The sequence below is a fragment of the Heliangelus exortis genome, chromosome W (assembly GCF_036169615.1).
Source record: "Heliangelus exortis chromosome W, bHelExo1.hap1, whole genome shotgun sequence".
In the NCBI taxonomy this organism is placed as follows: Eukaryota; Metazoa; Chordata; class Aves; order Apodiformes; family Trochilidae; genus Heliangelus; species Heliangelus exortis.
Genome location: NC_092453.1, coordinates 12,882,846 through 12,904,106, shown reverse-complemented (window position 1 = coordinate 12,904,106; position 21,261 = coordinate 12,882,846). Strand labels below are relative to the sequence as shown.

Here is a 21,261-nt window from a genome sequence, read left to right as displayed (position 1 = left end):
TTGTTCTCTAGGAATGTTTACGAATCTGTGACATAATGTTTGCCAATGGGCTCGCCATAACAGTAAAGGTGATTGAGTCATGATCATTCTCATAATTCCTTTTATATCCTCTGGGAGCAACAGTCCTGAGCCCCAGATATAACTTATCATTTGCTTAACTGGTTCACCATGCAACTCGCATTCATTTACAGTAGCTCTTAATTGTGTTAGCAATTTCTAATTTAAAGAGTGATACTGCAACTCCACATTTCCCTGATTAGCTTTTGTATATATGATCGGGAAAACTTGTGGCAGGGTATCTAAAACTGAGGAAAAATCATACTCTTTATTATTAAGGGCCTGCTCATGCATTTGTGATCAATTAATCGTTAAGGTGCGGTAGTGCCGTGCAGCAGGCTTTTATTTCTGAAAAGCGGCTGCTTGCGGCGGGGGTGGGGGGGGGAGGGAGGGGGGGAGGGAGGGGGGGAGGGAGGGAGGGAGGGAGGGAGGGAGGGAGGGAGGGCTGTCTCGGAGGAAGGAGAGGGGAGGGGAGGGGGAGGAGTGCTGCGGGCCGGGAACGTCCCCGTCGGATGACGTACGGCGTAGGGGTGGGGCCGAAGGCGGGGCCCAATGGAGGTCGGGACCAGCCCTGGAGCCACCCTCGCCGGATGACGCGGGACATAGGGTTTCCGGACTCTGATTCAGTCCGCTTCCGGCTCTGCAAGTGGTCACTTCCGTCCCGTCCGCACATCCCGAGCCACATGGCTCAAGATGGCCGGTACAGGCCACATCAGAGGGAGGGGGGGGGCAGCGGGTTGTGTCGGAACTTCACTGGAAATTTTGAGCAAGCTGTACAACTATTTCGTCTCCCGTTGGGGGACAGGGGTCGTAATCAACTCCTACACAATTTGTAGGTGCAAGCTGCTTTAAAGCAGCTATCAAATGTGAACAGCTCCAGGCTAGGAGGGGACGTGTTTTGGGGCATGGGACATCTCTGGCTTGCTGGTTTTTGTTTGTTTTTTCTTTTTTAATTATTTGTCATTAAAAATTGCTTATGAAGTAAGGCTTTTGAATTCCTTTCTTCTCCTTTTGCTGATGCTTTGTCTGCAGGACAATCAGTTTCTCATTTCTTCAGGTTTTTTTGGCTCTTTTTAGAGCTGGGATGTGGGGAGGGAACTCCAAGCTCTTCTTTATTATGACATCATGGAAATCCAAGAGTGTATTTACTTCTTTTTTTTCTTTGGAGACTTAAGCAATAAACCTTTGTAACTGTAGCTAAACAGAAGGAGTTTGGGGTAAATGTAAGCTCTTTATCTTCCCCCCCCTTTCCAAGAAGAAAGCCATGGCTGGCAATGATGTTCTCCCCACCAGGACGAGTTTGTCGCTGAAAAGCGACTTTTAATTTTTATCCTGGGCTTTATCGACTGCTGAGCACCGAAATAAACCGAATTTATACAACCTATTAGCATTTGTTGGCTCGGCTTTGCTGGTAGAATCCTGACAGCCTCCGCTCCACTGCTCTGAGGCGAAATCACCTCAGCAGCCCCGACCCGCAGCAGCGGGAAAACCTTTCCCTCAGGTTCGGGGAGCCCCGTCCATAGGTGGGGGGAGCCGGTTCCCTCAGGTTCGGGAAGCCCGGTCCATGGGCAGGGAGGAGCCGGTTCCCTGACGTTCGGGGAGCCGGGTCCATGGGCAGGGAGGAAGGCGGTTCCCGGAGGTTCGGGGAACCCGGTCCATGGGCGGGAGAAAGGCGGTTCTCTGAAGTACGAGAAGGTGGTTGCCTCAGGTTCGGGGAGCCCGGTCCATGGGCGGGAGGAAGGCGGTTCCCTCAGGTTCGGGGAAGCCGATCCCTCAGGTTCGGGGAGCCCGATCCATAGGCTGGGAGAAGCCGGTTCCCTCAGCTTCGGGGAGCCCGGTCCGTGGGCAGAGAGGAGCCGGTTCCCTGAGGTTAGGGGAGCCCGGTCCATGGGCGGGAGGAAGGCGGTCCCCTGAGGTAAGAGAAGGCGGTTCCCTCAGGTTCGGGGAGCCCGGTCCATGGGCGGGGAGGAGCCGGTTCCCTCAGGTTCTGGGAGCCCGGTCCATGATCGGGGAGGAGCCAGTTCCCTCAGGTTCGGTTAGCCCGGTCCATGGGCAGGGAGGAAGGGGGTTCCCTCAGGTTCGGGGAGCCCGGTCCGTGGGCAGGGAGGAGCCGGTTCCCTCAGGTTCGGGGAGCCCGATCCCTCAGGTTCGGGGAGCCCAGTCCATGGGCGGGGAGGAGTCGGTCCCCCTTCCCGCCCTTCCCCGCCCCTCTCCGCCCCTTCCCGCCCTCCTCCTCCCGGGCGCCTGCGCTCCCTAACGGTCGGCGAAGCGCGGTGGGTTTGAACCGGAGCTGCAGGCCTCGCTTGCGGGGCCTCTTTGGAGCTTCTTTTCCTGCGGGAAACAGGTTCCCTCCTCTCCGCTCCCAGCGGGTTGTTGGCTCCGGTGGTGCTGAGGGTGAGAGCGGGGGAGCTGGGGGGGGGGAGGAGGAAACTCCTCACATCCCCACCCAGGCCGTGGGGCGTAAAGGGAGGGCGAGGGGGGGTAACGGTGTCTCCTGAGGTACGGAAGGTGTGGAAAGGGGTAAATCCTTATTTAATGCATTATAAGACTATTTCAGCCGGCCTGGGGGTTGGTGGTGTTTTAAAAAGAAAAGAAAAGCTTTGTTTTCAGGTGCGAGGTGACCACCGGAGAGAGCGAGCTCTGTGCGGTGGGGGTTGGTTACCCTGCGCTTCAGCAATGGGTTTTTATCAATTATTTTCTCCAATAGAGTTAGTAATAATGTTTACTCAAGAATAACCGAGAAGAAAGGCTCTGAGGAGACCTTATTGTGGCCTTCCTGTATCTGAAGGGGCTACAAGAAAGCTGCTGAAGGACTTTTTTAGATCTTGAGTTCGGGTAGGAACAAGGGAAATGGATTTAAACTCAAGGTGGGTAGATCCAGATTGGAAGTTAGGAAGAAGTTCTTCACTATGAGGATGGTGAGACTCTGGAAAACCCTGGGGTGGAAGCCCCATCCCTGGAAGTTTTTAAGGCCAGGCTGGATGGAGCTCTGAGCAACCTAAGCTGGTGGGAGGTTGGCACTAGATGATCTTAAAGGTCCCTTCCATCCCTGACAATTCTCTGATTCTATGTATAATGCTATATTTTTGTGTCTCTGTACTCTACTAGCAAGCAAGCACACGTTTTTGTTTGTTTAATTACTGGTATTTTTAAAAACCCTCTCTCTAAATCTTGATCATCTGATCCAATCTCCCTGGGAGAGCGCCTTACAGCACTGCTTTGTATAAACGTGGTTATTTCTTCTTTATTGCAGTAAATTGCCATCTTCTTCAGTAGCAAGAATTAATTTAGCAAAGAAATAACCAGTTTCATGAGGAATTGCACTGATGTTTCACTGCATTTATCTTCAGAGTTCAGGGAAATTGCTTTGTCTTGTCTAATGCCAGTCACTTTGTGCTTCTTTTCTTTCCAGTTTAGTAAAATAACAGGTAGTTACTACATTTACTCCTTCATTTAAACTCCCTTTGCTCATTGGACAGCTCAGGGTACTTTTTAAAGATTCTGGTTGTGTGCTCAGTGTTTGCAGTTTAGGGCTTTCTTAAAAAACTTAATTTTTTTTTTGCTTGTTTTTTTCCCCTCACTTTGACAGTAGAGAAATAATGGCATCCTCAGACCTGGAAGATTTGTGCCTTCACATCAACACAAAGATTGCAACTATTAAAAAGATTCTTCAGTTAAGGAACATAGGTAAAAGAAATTTAAGAGTGGGTTTTTGGTTTGCACCAAAAAATGGGAATGCTCTGATTAGACAGGGAAACATGAAGTGGAAATCAAATTAAATGCAGAGAACATAAAAAAACCAAAAAAAAAGTGATCAAAGATGGCAAAGTGAGGGCATTATCGGGGAACAAGGTGCCAAGCAGAGAACACAGGCTAAGGGGAGGTTTTTCCTGGAGCAGCTTTGAAGTTCTTTGGTTGTGTGGGGTAGGAGGTTGGCAGTCTGACCAGTGAGTATTGCTGCTTCTCCTGGGAAGATATGGTGGGAAAACACAGGATTAGTAGAGAAACACTGCTTGTGGAGGGGAGGGAAATGGGATTTTTGTTTTCTGTTGGAGATTTTTTGCCTTAACATCCTCTCTTTGACAGGTCAAGAACCATCCCTCAAATCTATGTTCTGTAAAATAGGGCAGGAGATGACTCTCTTGCATGATCTCCTGAATAAAATGGAAGCTGAGGTTCAACAGCAAGAGAAACTGAAGGACTTGCTAAAAGTAATATTTTTGCTGTTCATAAATTGCTGAAATATTCAAAGGAATCTTTGCTAAGTGTGTAGTTGTTCTGTTGTAGACCCTCAGTGGTATGCTTGGGTGCATGAAGCTGCTTTACCCTGATCTAAAGAGCAGCTATATTTTTACAATAGCCATGAAAGCAATTGGATTAGAATATTGATCTCTTGTTCTAGTGACTGTTTTCTGTCCCATCATGTGTTAAGTCTTATTCAGGGAACTGATATGAGTTTCCTGCTCTATTTTTTCTTCATCACCACCACCATTCCCCTGTCCAAACCTACGAGGTTATATTGTTAAAGATTTACTTCTTGCCTGCTTAAATTTCTGAAAATTCGTAAGTACATAAAAAGAACTTAATTTTTTTCACTCTTAGCTTTGTTTTTTCTGGGCTGGCTCATTGCTCTTGGGAAATTAGAGAGTTAAAGGGTTAGGATGGTGGGGAGAGAGCAAAAAACACCTCTAATAGTGAACTCATCTTACTTGACATAAAGTTTCAGATTTCTCATGAAGTCCAATGTTCATTTCAGGAGCTCCAGAAGTCTGCTGAGAGGGAGCAAAATGAAGCACAGCATCTCTATGAAAATATTCCTCCCTACCTGCCTAAACCAACTCAGAGCTGGTAAGTGGTCTCCAACTGCTTTACTCCTTTTAACTGTAAACTTCTGGGAGTCAAGGTTGGGGGTTTTTTGGTGGGTTTTTTTTTTTGCTTGCTCTTGACTCTCCATTACCAGCACCCTAACAAATCCCTGAGGTAAATCCTATAAAATACCAGGCTGGTATTTTATAAATGTGCCTAGGGAGCTCTTGATCCTTTTCAGTTGCTTTTTCAGTTTAGATGTTGCAGGTTTTTGTGTGTGAAGGAATGGAAGTTCTTCAGAAATTATCACTGAGGTTCTGCCTTCCTTTTGTAACTTTTTTTTTTTTGTTTTAGGAAAAAAATCTTTGTCCTGAATTTCCATTAGCTCCTGGGAATTGTTTAGATGCAAATGAGGCTTGTTTCTGACTGATGTCAGAAGGATTCTTTGGGATTTTGGTTTCCCTTCCAGTTTTGTTGTGTTTTGATTGAGAAGTTAGGTGTGGTGCAAGCTTAGCTGCTCCTTCCCTTTCTAGACAGAACCACCCCTGTAAAAATAAGACAGTTTTTGTCAGTTTCAACAAATCATGCTCTACCAGTTGATGATTTTGGTTCTGTCACTGTCAGTTTGTGGTGTTGCTTTTTCCTGAGGAGTCATGCAATAGTTGGTAAGGCCTCTTGTCCAAACACCCTTTCTTCTCAGCAGTTCCTGCCTTCAGCTATTGTTTCTCTCCATGTTCTTGGTCTTGATGTTCCTGTTAGCCAGAGGAATGGCACAGAAATAAAAAACAAGTTTCCATCTTAAGCCCTTTTGTACTCCAGGTGTTTATTGAGAGACCAGTTTCTCACAGCACCAACCCCAGGTTTTGAATACAAGCTTGTGTCTTTCTAGTTACCCTTTTTATTCCAAACCCACCACCAAATACCACAATTCCAAACTGGTTTGGATTGGAAGGGACCTTAAAGTTCATCCATTTCCAACCCCATTCCATGGGCAGGGACACCTCCCACCAGCCCAGGTTGCTCCAAGCCCCATCCAACCTGACCTGAGACACTGCCAGGGATGGGGCAGCCACAGCTTCTCTGGGAAACTTGGCACAGGGGCTCAGCACCCTTTCAGCAAAGAATTTCCTCCTAATCTCCTCCTTCCCTTTCCCTCCTGTCGCTGTCACAGAGCAGCCACTTTGGGAGCCCAGCAGGTGGCACTCTCTGTCCTCTGTGCTGCTGTCACCTTCCCCAGGAAAGGGGACACTGGGTTTGGAGAGTGTCACATCAAATCCTGGTTCTCAGTGAGGCACTGCTGTGCAGCTGGCAGACTGCAGGTCCCTGTTTTGTGGGTCAGTTAGCTCAAAGCAGAGGATGAGTTCTTTGTGACACCTCAGCTTGGTGCTGCTTTAGTTATTTCTGTCACATGTCACAGCCCTGTGATGTCCTTGTACTCAGGTGACAGTGAATTTGGCCAAGTGCCTCTTCTTTGCTTCCCTGCTAATGGGCAGGAGAGGAGCAAAGTGGGTGGCTGGCCAAAAACTTAGTGTTTGAGGCTCTAAGCTGAGGAAGAGTGAATTTCTAAAGATCATACTTTAATAATCAGTCAAAACAGGAAAATCTTCAGCTTTTGGGATCATGCCTAAAAAAAAAAAATTCCAGCTTGCTAGATGGTGTTGAATTTCTTCTCTTCAAAAATTAATGGTTGAATCAGATTTCCCAAAAGCTGAACTTTTTTTAAAGAGCTGTGAAGTATTTTATAGAATCACAGGATGGCTGAGGTGGGAAGGGAGCTCAGAGCTCATCTCCTCCAAGCTCCCTGCCATGCCCAGGGACACCTCTCATCCAGCCCAGGCTGCTCCAAGCCTCATCCAACCTGGCCTTGAACACCTCCAGGGAGGGGGCAGCCACAGCTTCTCTGGGCAATCTGTTCCAGAGTCTCAGCACCCTCCTGCTGAAGAACTTCTTCCTCACATCCAGCCTCAACCTCTTCTCCTGCACTTTCAAACCATTTCCCCTTCTCCTCTTGCTGGGCACTCTTGGGAAAAGTCCCTCTGCAGCCTCCCTGGAGGTTCCCTTCAGGAATGGGAAGGCAGCTCCCTTTGGGGTCTGCTGCCTCTTCACCTGCCAGCAGCCTCTCAAAAGGGGAGATGAAGACCTTTTCTTTCAGGAAAGAGGTGAATTGTGTTCATCCAACCCAAGAGATGGGTTGGAACTCAGGTCTGTGAGGAAGCAGGCTTGATAATGTTATAGCATTGGCCTTATTACCACTTCTATCCTTAATATTTACAGCCTTGCTGGGCAGATTGTGAAAAGTGAAAATCAAAACAAAGTTGTGGAACCTGCGCGTGCCAAAAAACCCCCAAAAGAGCAAAGACCCATTAAGGAAGCAGCTTTAATAACTGCAGAAGAGTTTGAAAGTGTTCCTGGGTAAGTAAATGCTGCTTTTCTTCCACCCCCTGGTGTTAGTTTGGGTGTAAAAACATTGGGTTGGGACCGTTTGGAGAGCTGAGACTGACAGAATTGTTCTGAAATTTTAAGTGTTCCACAGGGTGATAGCTCCAGCTAGTTCAGATGCAACACCAGCAAACCTGAAAATAAAATTAATAGTGTTAATTAGGCTTTTATTTATGTGTGTGTTGGGCAGATCCAATTAAAAACCAGTTAAAACCCAAACCCTTTTATTTCAAAAGCCACTTTAATCATATGAACAGAAATACATGAGTTAAGAGTTGAGTTCTCTTCTTGTTTGGGGGATTGACTTTTTGTTAAAAAAAAAAAAGCCACCACCTCAGAAGATGGAAGGTGTGGTTACACTTAAAAACAATATTTATCATTCTTTGTATTTGACCTAATTATTGGTCCCTGAAAACTTCAGATCTTGACTTGTCAAGTTGTGTTGAGACAGGAAAATAAATCAGACTTGTAAAAAGCAAGAACACCTCCCAGTGAAATATCCCAATTTCTAGGGTAGAAAGCTGTGGGGTTTTCCCCCTCCCTTCAGGGCCTGATTAACAGATATCCTTGTTTGAAGTCACTCACAAAGGAATAACTGTTCTTAAATGACATTTTGGGGACAAGGACAAATATTTCTGCAAAAAGGCAAAAATTCTCTTGATGCCTAAGGCTCAGTTGTTGCCTAGGCTTTAGATTCAGTGTGTTCCTTGGAAAAACTTGTTTCCATATGAATTTTTTTCAGTCTGTGTTTTACTTGAAGCTTTCAAACCCTCTTTCCCTATAGCTTTCAAAATTTCCAGGTGAGCAGTGACCATTTTCCTCCACCCAATTGCTTAAACAAAAATAAAAATAAACATGAAGGAGCTTGAATGTTGCTAAGAGACTCTTATTTGGTTACTTCTTAAAAGTGCACTCTGCTGGGGTTTTTATTCTGCAGATCACCTCTAGGATTTGGTGGTATTTTAACTGGGGAAAGGGAAAAAAACTGGAGCATGGAAATTTTTGATTTCTGGGTGAAAGAAGGAGACACCATTCCAGCTAAATGGTTTAACTTCCAGTTCAAGCTGATCTTCCCTGCTAACTTCTTGAAGTGCTTCATTACCCTTGGAAGGGGAAGGTTTTCCACTGCTCTTTGTGGGTGGGGAGAGATTCATTAGTGGTTTATACAAAATTTGCATCTTAGACTGCTCATGGGACTCCCAGAAATATTTTAATTCAGACAGGAGGAGCATGTTTGTTCTCTGGGGGAAGATTTGCATGAATTAAATAGGTCCATTAACCAACCAGGTTTTTTTTCCTCTTGCCTTTCATGTGCTATTTCATCAAACCCAAGCAGTGGCTGTTTTGTCACCCCAACTTTTTCCACACCAAAGGTACTCTAGAAGAATGAAAATGAGGTTCATATCTCAGTGCTCCAGGTTCTGATGTGTTGAGGTCTCTTTATACCTTCTAAGGGATACTTATACCTTATATACCTTCTAAGGGATACTTTGCAATTCTGGGTTAACAGTTAGACTGGAGCATCTTAAAATCTCTTTTCCAACCAAAAAAATCCCATGAGTTTATGATTCTCCTGGGGTTTTGTGGTGGTTTTTTTTTTGTTTGTTTTGGTTTTTTTTGTTTTGGTTTTTTTTGCTGGTTGCACCTATCTTAGGATCTGAGGGCCTTAATAAAGCCCAGATTTGCACATGAGTTTAAATCCCATAGCATCTGTGGGGTTTGGATCTGCCAAGAGCCTTGTTTCAATTCTTTTCCCACCACAGCTGGGGTGTAACTGCAAAGTCTAACTCCTTTTCACCCCTTTTTGTGCTGAAAGCAAAGGAAAATCTCTTCCCAAAATCATTGGGGCACAAGAAGGGCTGAAGAGTCTTCAGTGGCTTCATCTTTTTAGAGCTCTGGAGCAGGTATGGAAACAAGGGACAGGCTGGGTTCAAGTGCAGATGCAGAGCATTTGGATCAAAGAAAATCCCCTTGCCCATTAAGGAACTTGCAAATTACCTCAGCCTTCCAATCTGTTGCAGAAAGACACTTTTTTTGGAGGGAGAAAAAGGAAATTGCACAGTAGATGTCTCAGTTCACACCAGATTCCAGGCAAAAGGAGGCTGCTTGCTTTATTCTGTGTCAAAAAATCTCACTGCTTAGGATATTTTTAGAATTAGCACATTCATGCTAAGTCTCTGAAGTCTCAGAAGATGTTAACTTGAGGGAAATACAGAGTTCTTTTAACCTCAGCATTTTGGAGAGGGAGCAAGGGCTGGCCAGGAGGTTTCTCTCTTTTCCCAGCATTGTGAATGTGATATACTGATATCCCTCTTTTCTTTAAAGAACACAGCACTGTGCTTTGATTTTCATACCTATGGAAGAAAAAAATGGCTTGAAAAGGGCTTCTGTGGATTAAAAAACCAAATTGGGTCACTTGTTTTTAAAAAAAGTCTTGAATGTTTTTGCTTTTGGTGGAGTGAAGCAGATTTGAAAGTTATTTTCAATCTAAAAGGGATGAATTTGGAATTTCTCAACTGTAGATTTTGGTTTTTAGATCAGTCTATGGGCTGAAATAAATGTCAGCACTTAGGGGCTTGCTAGCCATGGCTGGATAGAGACATGAGAAGGCTCTGTGGCCAAGCTGGAGTGTTTATCACCCTCCCAGTTAGGCAAATAAGAAAAATTCCAGTTGCTTTTGAGAAAATTTCTTTTAGTATTAAGGCATCTGTGACTCAGGTGTCTCCAGCCTCACCCAGAGCTCCTCCTCTCGTGGGAGATGTACTGCCAGGTCTTGATGAGTGAACCTTCAGTGAACCCCAGCACATCTGGGGAGCTTCTTGGGTTCTTGAGGGCCTCTCAGGGAAGTTAGGTTTAGGCAACTGAATCTTTTTCTGCTGTGGGATGAGCTGAATTCTCTTGGTTTTATTAAGCTGCCTCTCTAGTGATGGAGGAACTTAAATAGAGGTATTTTATACCCCTGGCCTTAATTTTTATAGCTCTGCCCACTCCCCCATGACTATAAATAGGGGAGGGGATGCAGATAGAACAGCTAAATAAATAAAAACTGGGTTTCAGGGTGGTAGTGCTGCTTTTATTTTTATTATTTGATACGTGTGCCAGGAGAGCTCCCTTATCAAAACAGCTGTGCCTCCACCTATGGATCTGGATTAATCAAAATAGCAATCAAGTTGAAAAGCTGCTGTAAACTGGCAGTTCAGTCTGAAATTGGAGCAATTGCTCTTGAATTCTGGAGGTTTTACATGCCCCTTGCAGGGACTGGCTGTTAAAAAAACCAAAAAACCCAAGCTCTTATTTGTGGTTAGCAATAGGATAATGCCTGCCCACATTCTGGTTTGGAACCTTGAATTTCTAATTGATCAGTTAGCTGTGCTTTCAATTCTTGTCTCTTTTCCAAGAAAGGAGTTTTTGCCATTCAGATTAAAAGGAGGGAAGGATTTCCTGGTCATTGATCTTTTCAGTTTTGTTCTCCTCCAGCTCTCAGCTGCCTGCTGGAGTGACCTGAAGAACCCAACTCATTTTTAAAACTGCAACACTTTTCTCACTGGAATTTTTTTTTTTTTAAATCTCACACATCTGCAAACTGGTATTGAGCCAACTGTTTCCTGGTGATCACAGGATGATTCAAGGTTACCCCAGCTTTTATTCCAGTTTTCTTTGGGCTTTTTTTGTGTGTGTGTTTCTGCCCTTTTTTTGTCTTTTTTATGAAGGTTCAGATTTCATCTGTATATAATGGCTTCTCAGTTTCCTTTCCCTTCAGTCCAAGCCTTTACATCTCTAAACACTGAAGAGCTTTACTTGCAAGTATCCCAGTGTTTTAAAATTTCCACAGCACTTTGTTTTTAGCTTCTGTGCTTCCTGTACCTCCAGGCTGTTATCAACAGAGCTTCTTATTTTTGTATTTAGTTTTAGGAAAGTTCAGAAGATGTTGGTTGTGCAGAACTGGGGCTGGACAGCTCAGGAGGTTGGATAATAAATTATAGAAAAGAGCACAAAAGTGGCATTTTTTAAAAACAAAATGGAAGGAATGGCGATAAGATAAAATTTTTATAATTATAGTATGAACCAAGTTGCACTTTTAGGCAACAGCATTTTATTTGACTTTTTTGCTCGTGTCATTTTTTTTTCTGCAGAGCTTCTTGATTTTTCTCCATTTGTAGCCTCAGTGGCAAGCTAAGAAAAAGCAACTTTTAGTCCATTTTTAAGGGCTCCTTATAGCTTAAGCACTGGGTATTTTTTACTCCTTAATTTAGCTTTCTAATGCTTCTGGTTTAGGTTGTTTGATGGTTTTTTTTCCTTCCACACTATTAACCCACCAGGGAAATGAACCAAATTAACTCCTACATTTACTTATTAGCACAGAGCAGAAGAAACTCTCTCTAACCAGGGGCATGGTGTTCAAATAAGGTGGGTGAAAGAGAAAACAGAAACCTAGAACTTTGGTTTGTGAATTTTCTGGTGACTGATTTTTGGTTTTATTGTCAGGTACATGAAAGGTCGTTTGAGCTACGAGCAGATCAATGCAGTTGTGCAAGAGATCAACAAGGCTGTGGTGGGCAAGTACAAGATCCTGCATCAGCCTTTGAAATCTATGAGTGCCCCAGTCAGGAATCTCTACCACAGGTTTCAGGAAGAGGAAACTAAGGACACAAAAGGTATTTTTTTGGTCACGTTTTTTGGTATCAAACACACAACGTTTGGATATCACAGCACAATCATAAAAAATACCAGGCAAGCTGATGCCAGCACATGCTTTTCATGTTCTAGCCTAACTGAGAGCAGCTTATTTCCAGAAAATCAGCCTGAAAAGTTTTAGAAAACCTCCTATTGGTTATTCTCAGATTGAGAACAAAGGGGGGAAAAAAGGTAATAATCTGCAGATTTAGCAGGAGTTGCCACAGCCTAAATCAGATTTGGGCCTGGAGAATTCCTCTCCACTACAGGGGACAAACCACACTTGAACAGGCTGGAGCAGTGGAAGTTCTGGTTCTTCCTTGATAAAAAGGGAGGAAAAAATAAGATTCAACTCCAGATCAGACTGTAGGAATGTAGATGTCTCCTTACTATGCTGAACTGAGTATCCAGTATAAAATCCAGTCACCCTTTCTGGATAAAGTTTAGCAACAGGGAGTATTGTAAGTAAAAAGTTTTCCCTTAACAGATTTGTCTACTTTTTAGGTATTTTCAGTGAAATCATGCCACTTTCCTGGCATGTTGTAGCAAAAAACCTTTGGTAGAGTACACAAAGATTTAATTGGGAGTCACTGCAAGTTTTGGAAGCTCCTGGCTTGATAAACTGCCTAAAAGTGCAGTCTCAGTTTTTAAGCTGGAACGGACATGACCTGCTAAACATTTGTTCTGAAGCTGGGAAATGTGGGTAATCAGTCATGCTGCAGTGGCTTCGTGGAAGAGACAGGGCTGTCTGATGATCTTAAGAAGTTTTCTCCTCTTCAGAGCACAGAGAGTGCAAAAATGCACCAAAATGTCTGCCTCTACACTTAAAATCAAGGTTTCTTTTCCAGAGCTATGTGGCAGGGTGAATCTCTAACATTAAAATCTCCTTGCTGACATTCCTTTTCCTGTGGACTCTGTAATTATTCCTGGAGGGTTGTACTGCACATACTAAGCTTGGTGATGTCCTTAGAATCCCTTCATGTTTCCAACTTTGGACTTAAAGCATGGAGCAAACTCTGACAGGAGAACAAAGTCACCTTTGCACCCACCTCTTAATTTTTGCCCTGGCCAGAACAGAAGATTTTGCCCTCAGCATTTGCTGGGTGCTCAGGAGTCACCTTATCACAAACTCTCAGCTTGTCTTTCTTGTTGCTGATCAAGACTTGATTATTACATTTATTCTAGATTCTCAGTGGAGCTCTTCTGTAAGGGAGGAATACTGATGAGATTTCTTTTGAGATGTCAGGCAGAATTCAGTGTTGTCCAGGACTTTTACACAAGCCTGCTAAAGGACTGCTGCAGTGGTTGGCTTCTGACTTTTTTGCTGCTTTTTTCTCCAGACAAGGTTTGCTTCATGTCTAACATCTCCCGTTAATGTGGAATTTTTAAAAAGATTTACTTGATCATTTTTAGAATATATTTAAGTGTTACTGTCCTCAGGACAATCAGATCTCTCCTAGAGATCTCCAGGCCTGGAATGCTGCCTGGGCTGCAGTGAAGGAGCCACTTTAGCAACTTGAGAAAGCTACAATTAGCCAGAGATCATTTTCTGCCTGAAAGTATTTTTTTTAAAGTCTGATAAAACCCAAAGGGTTTCATTTCTTCAGATACCTGAGAGCCAATCATGATTTTCTTGTTTATTTAGGAGAGTTCAGTTAGAAAACCTGGGACATTCAGCATCTGACTGTGTGTGTGTATTTTGTAGAGGTTTATTTTTCTATTTTGTTTTTGTTTGTTGTGGCTAATCATCTAGAAAACCTGAAGAGGCCTGGCAGGCTGTCAGGCAGTTATCTGGCCAGCACAAAATGATTAAATGTCTTCATCCATTGCATTTTTCAGGATGAGGTTGTGGAGTCATTGATTTGTTTGCTTGAATTTCAGCTGTGAGTGACTCTCTGCTTAGGATTCTCACTGTTTCTCAGCCTGGGCTGATTGCCAGCTGACCTTTTCCTCTAAGAGGAGAGGAAAAAAAAACCCTGCCTGGTTTAGCAGGGTAACCTCCCAGCCAATAAGGTGATGCAGTTACTTTAGCTCTTTCTTTGGTGCTTGGACTTACTGTTCCCAACCAAACCACCACCCTTGAGCCAGCTCTGGTTTTCTTCACAAACAGAAACCTGCTGGGCTGAATGGTGCTGCCCTGAATTCTGGGTGAATAGAGGAGGAAATGATCTTTTGCTCAGAATCAGGATGTTCTGATGCTCACCCCAGATAAAACACCTGATGGAAGTGGTCTGTGGATCAGCCCTGAGTTTTGTTGAGGTGTATTGCCCTGTCTCTGGAAATGGCAAGTGCTCTCTCTCCAACTCTAGTTCTATTTTAAGCAGTTATTCAGGTTTTTTTTCTTTTCCTATTGATAGAGAAACTTTCCACTGCTCCTCTGTGTCCAAATTCAGCAATGTTGCAAGCTCTGAGATTCTGCCTCACACATCTATGTCACCTCCTCAAAACAGCACAGTGGGGAAAAAATAATCTGTTTTTCCCTAGCTCTGGCTGAGCAGTATTTTGGGGAGGGCAGCACAAGAAAACAGCACTCTGGGACCTTGCTTCTGGTGGCCACCACATCCTTAGATGCTCCTGCAGAGTGGGGTTGCTCTCTGCAACCCCCTGAGAGGAGGTTGGAGCCAGGGTTGTTGGTCTCTTCTCCCAAGGACAAGAGGAAACAGCCTCAAGTTGTGCCAGGGGAGGTTTAGATTGGAGATGAGGGACAATTTCTTCTCCAAAAGGGTTGTCAGGGCCTGGCCCAGGCTGCCCAGGGCTTGATGGACTTGGTGATCTTAGAGCTCTTTTCCAACCTTAATGGTGCTGAAATTTAAAGATGTAATTCAAAGAGATAATGTTGACAGAATTACATGGGTTGGGCCCTGTAAACCTACATGGGACAAATAAAACAAATAAAAGCTTTGCTGGCAGCTTTCCAGGGAGCTTTCTCCTTATTTAAGAGGAAGGATTCTCCACAAAGAGCAAGAAGAGATGCTTCCTCTTAGCTGAGGTGACTCTGCCTCTGCCTTACTTTAAGGGGAAAAGAAAAGGAGAAGAAGGGAATTCTCTCCTTTTTTCTGAGCTAGAACACCCCCTGAGCCTTGTGACTACTTCCTCATCAGACTTGGAAGTGTGATGCTCCAAAAGAATATGTTCTGTCCTTCTGCTTCCTCCCCTTAAAGATAATTGATTATCTTAAACCTTCATTAGCATGCTCCTGCCTTCTGATTCCTTTTCATTCTGAGGGCTTTGGGAAGATGCGTGGTTAAAACCTTCTGCCATGCTACAGGAAGTATTAAATGTGCTGTCATTTGACTCCAGCTTTAATTATCTCCTCTCTGAGCATAATTATCTCCTTGCTGAATATGAAATCACAGCTAGGGAACCTCTCCATGGAGTCCTGCAGAGCAGCTCCTTCCTTCCTCCTGTCTACCTGGGGACTTTCTCATGAGGGTTCTGAAATGTTTTGACCTCCAGTCAAGGGCTTGGTGTCTCCCAAGCTCTTTGCTAAGGGGAATTTCCTTCTCAAAGGTCGACAATCAGTGACAAGAAGGGACGGGCTTCGTGGGGAGGTTGGGAATTTTTCTTTCTGGTGCTCATTTAAAGCAGCACAAAGCTCCTGAGGAGGCCCCCCTAGTGCTGATTGCCTTTCCTCAGCAGGTGGCAGCGTTACAAAGAGCTTTTCTCCTTCCCAAATGGTGTCTTCCTGCCACTTCTCACAGCCCGAATCCTTCTTTGCCAGGTGAATTCTTTTTCGTGGAGGCTGACATCAGGGAGTTCACTCAGCTGAAGCTGGACAAACGCTTCCACAGCATCCTCAACATCCTGCGCCACTGCCAGAGGCTCAGGGAAGTTCGCGGCTCCAGACTCGTCCGCTACGTCCTCTGCTGAAGAGCTCCCCCTGTGCCCGAGATGCAGAAGGCAAAAAGATTTGGAGCTGCTGAGGGATTTGGTTGCCTGCAGAGAGTTTCTCCCTGTGGGTGTTGCTGTTTTCTAAAAGGCAGTAGCAGCAAGCACCGTGGTTTGTCAGCCCTCTACCCATGGCAATAAATATCAAATGAGCTGGAAGGAGTTGAGTTCTGGTTTGAAAACTGGAGAGGAGTGACTGGTTTTTGGTAAATTCCCCCCAGATTGGTCTTCCTGTGGTTATAATCCCCTTTGAAAGTTAAAACTCCCTGCACCTTCAGACCTTTCCTTTTGTGTTTATGAGTAGGAGACTGTGTTTAAGACTACCCACAGGAAGCATTTGATGCTTTGGGGCTTTTAAATCCCTCAAACCAATTTCCAGATTTCCTTAATATTTGTTTTTCCTTCTTCTTCTCCTAATTGTATGGTTTGGAGTTTCCTGCCTGGCTTGAACAGGAAGATCTGAGGTGGTTTTAATATTTGCAGCCTGCTGAGCCCTAGCTGTGTTAGCCATGTGGTTTCCATACCTCATCATGCAGCCAGCTTCTTGGGTTTTTTCCCTTCAGACCAATTCATTAGACTGAAACAATAGAGCAGTGAAGGTTTTTCAAGTGAAAATGATGACTTTCACTTGGAAAATCCTGCTCAAACTTGTCACACGTTTTATTGCAGGAGATTGCTTCCAAAGGACCTATTAGTGTAGGAATCAGTGTGATAAATATCAGCTCAGTGAGTAATCAAAACTGTTTTGATAAGAAAAACTCTGGTGGTCTTCTCCTGTGAGCCTGTATCTGCTGTTCTCCTAATATCTAACCTGAAATACTTCCTCTTGTGCCCTGTCTGTGTTAAGATGAAAATTTCATGAGCAAAGACCCTGAATGAGCTTTGAACTTTCTCAATAAAGACATCCTGGTGAGTGCCATATAATTCTAGATTCCTTTTTTTTTTTTATATATAACATGCATGGTGGTTGGTATTTTCTGAGGGGGGGGGGGGGGGTATGATCCTTTCCTCTGGGATGTTGAGATCCAAGCTGAGGTTTCTACTCTGCATCAAACTGGGAGCTGTTCCATGTTCAGAGCACCACACAGCACAAAATCATTCTGTAGCTGTTGGTTGTTTCTCACAAAGCTGATTTGATCTTGAGTGCAGAGGTTTGGCTCCATGGATCACCAGGTCCTTTTCCTCTTTGGACCCAGCTTCACCTATTCTGCAGAATCAAGACACATCTAATCTTTTGTTTAACAAAAAGAAATCTCCTCCTCAGGAAGTGGTTGCCCTGCCTTGCACCTTGATTTGGTTTTGACATTCCAGGTGACTCCAGACTGTCCAGCAGCTTAGCTTCTCTTTTCTCCTCCACCCCTCTGACCATTCCTCTTCCCTAGAAGCAGCTTGGACTATTTCAGTGTTTACAGCAGGCTGACTTCTCTTCCTCTGTGATTTGCTCAGTGATTATGCTGCTTGAACTTTACAAGAGTGGGGAAGAAGAAAAAAGAGACCCAAAAGAACCCAGAACCACAGTGGTGTGATCAGTTTGCCCTAAGGAGGGATCTAAGTGTACAAGACAGTCGTGGAAAGCCTAAAAAAAGGACCTTGTGATGGACAAACATGTATCTCATGGTTCTCATAATCAGAGAAAGCTGAGTGACCTTTAATTAATAAATGTTTAAAAGCTGCTGTTCTTTAGAAGTTGGATTCCTCACTGTTCAAATGAGGAGAACTCTGGAACCAGAAAGTGCCCTGTAGCACCAAGGAGCAGAAAGATGCAGCTGGGGCAGCTCTTCAGAACCTTCTGGCTGGGCACAGAATCTGCCCTGGCAGGTTTGAAGGCTGAAGCAGAGGGAGAACACCAGAAATCAGGCAAGTTTGCAGTGACTGTGCCCTCAGACAGCTCATCTGAGGGTGTCAGGGTTTAACCCTGGCTTGGCAATTAAACCGAGTAACAGACACTCTATTAATCTCTCTCTCCTCCCTGATAAGAAAGGAGAGAGAATAAGGGAGAGAGACTGATGGGTTGGAAGCTAAACTACACAACTTTAATGAAACAGTAATGATAAATAGGAAAAATTACTAAATATATACAAATAGACAGGAAAATTGATACCATGTCCTCCCCCCTTTCCCCCAATAGCTCTCACGTCACCACTGAGGCTGCAGGGCAGCCCTGGGAAAGTCCAGGCTGGAATCCTGGAGTTGGCAGCAGTTGGGAGCTGGAGGCAGGAACACACAGATATGGGCTGGCACGGATCAGGAGCACAGGCAGAGGAAGGGATGGAATCCTTCCAGGATGCCGGGTGAAGGAAGGGAAGCAGGAAAGGCAGGAAGGGCAGGCAGCTGGAAGCTGGAAATCTGGCTTGGCCCTCGTGATCCCTCACATTTATCCTGAGGATGAGGTATATGGGATGGAATCCTCTGTTTGGTCAATTCTGGCATCTGTCTTGTCCGTTCCTCCCCAAAGGAGGGATGCAGGTGGGACCTCTTTATGTTTTCCTCAGAGCTGAGCAGTGGCCTTGGCTCTGCACACCAGTCCCTAGCAGTAACTCTAAACATCAAGTGTTATCAGTCCTAGAAGCACACACTGACTGAGAAACTTGCTGTTAATTTCAGCAAGTGCAACTACTTACAAGAGAAAGCTGAAAGCAAAAGTACAAGACAGAAAATCAACCAGGACATAGGGCAAACTGTAGCCAGAGGTGATCCCATGCCTCTAAAATAGCCAAATGTTGTTTGTGGCTCCTGAGAGTTGGGTCAAAAGGTTTTTTTGTTGAGGTATCACTTATGGTGGTGTTTTTGTTTTATTTACTTGTTCTTTTGCTCTGAGTAAGTTTGGGTGCTGCATGAATCTTTTCCTCCTGCTTAGAATTCCTTTGAATGTTTTGTTGTGGGGCTTGGAGCTGGTGATGAATCAGATATTGGTTAACAGCTTTCAGGCTGTTACCCTGGAGTTTGTTTTTTTTTTAATTTTCTCAACTCCTTTCTCTGGGGGCAAATTCTCACAGCTGTGCTCCTTCTTTTAATCCCTTATCCTAACCTTAGGTTTTCTTTTCCTTGCAAGGAAATCAACCTTGTGGTCACCTCCTGTACCCTCCCACCTTTCTGCCTCCCCAGAGTTCACACTGAAACTGAGCTGGAAAATCATCAGCTGGAAAAAAAACCCCAAGGAGGTGGAAAATCATAGTACCCTGATGTCCCAGGTGCTTGGTGAGTGCCTGTTTCCTCTCTGCAATTAGTTTTTTGGTGTTTCCAAAGCATTTTGGGGATAAAATGTTTTGTTCCCAGGAGTTGCCTCAAAAGATAACCATCCAGGTATGGACCTGGAGAGGTGGGTGCAACCTCATGAAGTTGAAGGTCCTGCACCTGGGTTGGGGCAATCCCAAGCACAAATCCAGGCTGGGTGGAGAATGGATTGAGAGCAACCCTGAGGAGAAGGACTTGGGGATCTTGGGGGAGAAGTTCAATGTGCTCTGGAAGCTTTTTATTTCTAATATATATATTTTTTATTATTATTTTTAACCTAACTTGTGTTCCAGTGAATTCCCTGCGTTTGGAAAGCAATGAATAGGCAGAAAAACCTGCTTAAATTAAACCACTTTTAAACACTTTTAAAACTTTTAAACTTTCTGAAATCCTTAGAATTAGAAAGAATTACAAATCCTTCCTAATTACCCCTTTCCTACATATAAACAGAACCATGGAACGAGTTTATTCTTGCATGCATTGCTTTCAAAGCTCAATAAACCCAAATATTTTGGGATGCTGTGCCCCAAACCAGTTAAGTGTGTCCATATTTTGGTGTTTCAGCCTTGTAGCTTCTGCTTCCTCATCTGGAGAACTGCACCAGGGAAACAGTTTTCCCCCTCACCTTGGTTTTTTGTGGGTTTGCTGACTGCAAAGCAAGCAGGGGAATAGCAGGGTGATCAGCAGTGATGTGAGGGTTGTAAATTTAATTTAATTTAATTTTTTTAGGCCAGTTTAGGTGTGCTGCTTCTTCAATTGATGGGAGAGGGGAAATCCAGTCCAGGAAGTCACTTGGTGAACTGGAGCTGCTCAGAGTCTGCTGGCAATTTGTGAGGGTGGTTTCACTCTCAGCCTTGCAGCTTGGTGCCTTCTGAAGTTGGGCTGCTTCACTTTTTTTATTCTTTTTTTTGGAATTTCAGGGGATGTTTGCTCCTGGGAGCAGCTCAGCCTCCCCTCCCTCCTCCCTGCTGAGCAGCAGCATTTCCATTAGGAGCCAAGGTTTCATGTTGGATATTTATGCAGCAGCTGAGAAACCTTAAATAATTAAATTTCCCTGAGCAGGCCAGGAGTCAGATGAGCTCCTCTGTAGGCACCAGCTGAAAAGATTTGCTGGAGAAATGGTTGCTGCCTGGGTGTTGTGTCTGAAGAGAAAGCATGAATAATTCAGCTGTGGCTCAGCAAATCAGGTTCACCTTTGGTTTTCAAATGACTAAAATAAATAAAATTATTCATTTGGAGCAGGGAAAGAGCCCTACAAGTTGCTGCTGGGTGGTTTGTTTGAGGAAAATGCCTGGGAGGAAATGGGATTTTTCAGGTCAGTTGTGGTGCAAGTTGGAGGTTTATTCAAACTGCTCAGATGGTGGATTTTAATAATCCATATTTTCCTGTTGGTTTTAACAGTTTGAGGGTTTATGGGATGGTTTTTGGATGTGCCAGGGCACCTCCACCTGGAGCTGCACCAGGGATGCTGGGGAATTATGCAGAGTAAGAGAAAACCTCTGCTGTGGAGCTGTTGGGCTTCTGGTGAAGAGAAAGCTCCAGGGAGACCTTAGAGCACCTTCCAGTGCCTGAAGGGGCTCCAGGAAAGCTGGGGAGGGACTTGGGACAAGGGCCTGGAGTGAGAAGACACAGGGGGAATGGTTTTAAACTGGAAGAGGGGAGATTGAGGTTGGACATGAGGAAGAAATTTTTGATTTGAGGGTGCTGAGCCCCTGTGCCAGGATTCCCAGAGAAGCTGGGGCTGCCCCATCCCTGGCAGTGTCTCAGGTCAGGTTGGATGGGGCTTGGAGCAACCTGGGCTGGTGGGAGGTGTCCCTGCCCATGGAAAGGGGGTGGGAATGGATGAGTTTTAAGGTCCTTTCCAACCCAAACCAGTCTGGAATTCTATGATAATGGGAGCACGTGGGTGTTACACCTTGTCTGGTGTCTCCTTGCTTACATCTCACCTTGGTCTCTGTGCAGATCTCTCTTCTCTGAGCCCTTCCTTTCTCCTGAGTTATAGGTGGGTGCAATGATGTATTCTGGAGTTCAAGGTGCTGAGTTGGTTTCATTTTGCTCAATCCTGCCTTGCCCAGCTCCTGGTGCCAGTTCCTGGGATGATGACTGAGGAGATTTCCATTGGAAGGGAAAACCAGAGCAGGATGGGAACAAGTGGTGTGTCAG

General features: G+C 44.6%; 1 protein-coding gene across 2 annotated transcripts; it reads left to right on the top strand.

Annotated features, from left to right (window-relative positions):
* The first annotated feature begins 1,853 nt into the window (after positions 1-1,853).
* On the top strand, positions 1,854-16,788 carry LOC139789236 (SKA complex subunit 1-like). Of its 2 annotated transcripts, none has more exons than XM_071729741.1 (7): positions 1,854-1,972; positions 3,650-3,744; positions 4,144-4,268; positions 4,814-4,905; positions 7,138-7,275; positions 11,788-11,957; positions 15,698-16,788. In XM_071729741.1, exons 2-7 carry the CDS (start codon positions 3,657-3,659, stop codon positions 15,844-15,846), a joined length of 762 nt encoding a protein of 253 aa, XP_071585842.1. In that variant the 5' UTR covers positions 1,854-1,972; positions 3,650-3,656; the 3' UTR covers positions 15,847-16,788. The 2 variants fall into 2 exon arrangements, with proteins under 2 accessions (XP_071585842.1, XP_071585841.1); XM_071729740.1 differs by lacking the exon at positions 1,854-1,972 and adding an exon at positions 2,366-2,451.
* The last annotated feature ends 4,473 nt before the right edge of the window (positions 16,789-21,261 follow it).

Excerpts from the sequence above, each read along its gene's own strand:
- LOC139789236 (XM_071729741.1), top strand. The coding sequence starts at position 3,657 with ATGGCATCCTCAGACCTGGAAGATTTGTGCCTTCACATCAACACAAAG. Across the intron at positions 4,906-7,137 it reads CCTAAACCAACTCAGAGCTG|CCTTGCTGGGCAGATTGTGA; the intron begins GTAAGTGGTCTC and ends TAATATTTACAG. Across the intron at positions 11,958-15,697 it reads GGAAACTAAGGACACAAAAG|GTGAATTCTTTTTCGTGGAG; the intron begins GTATTTTTTTGG and ends CTTCTTTGCCAG.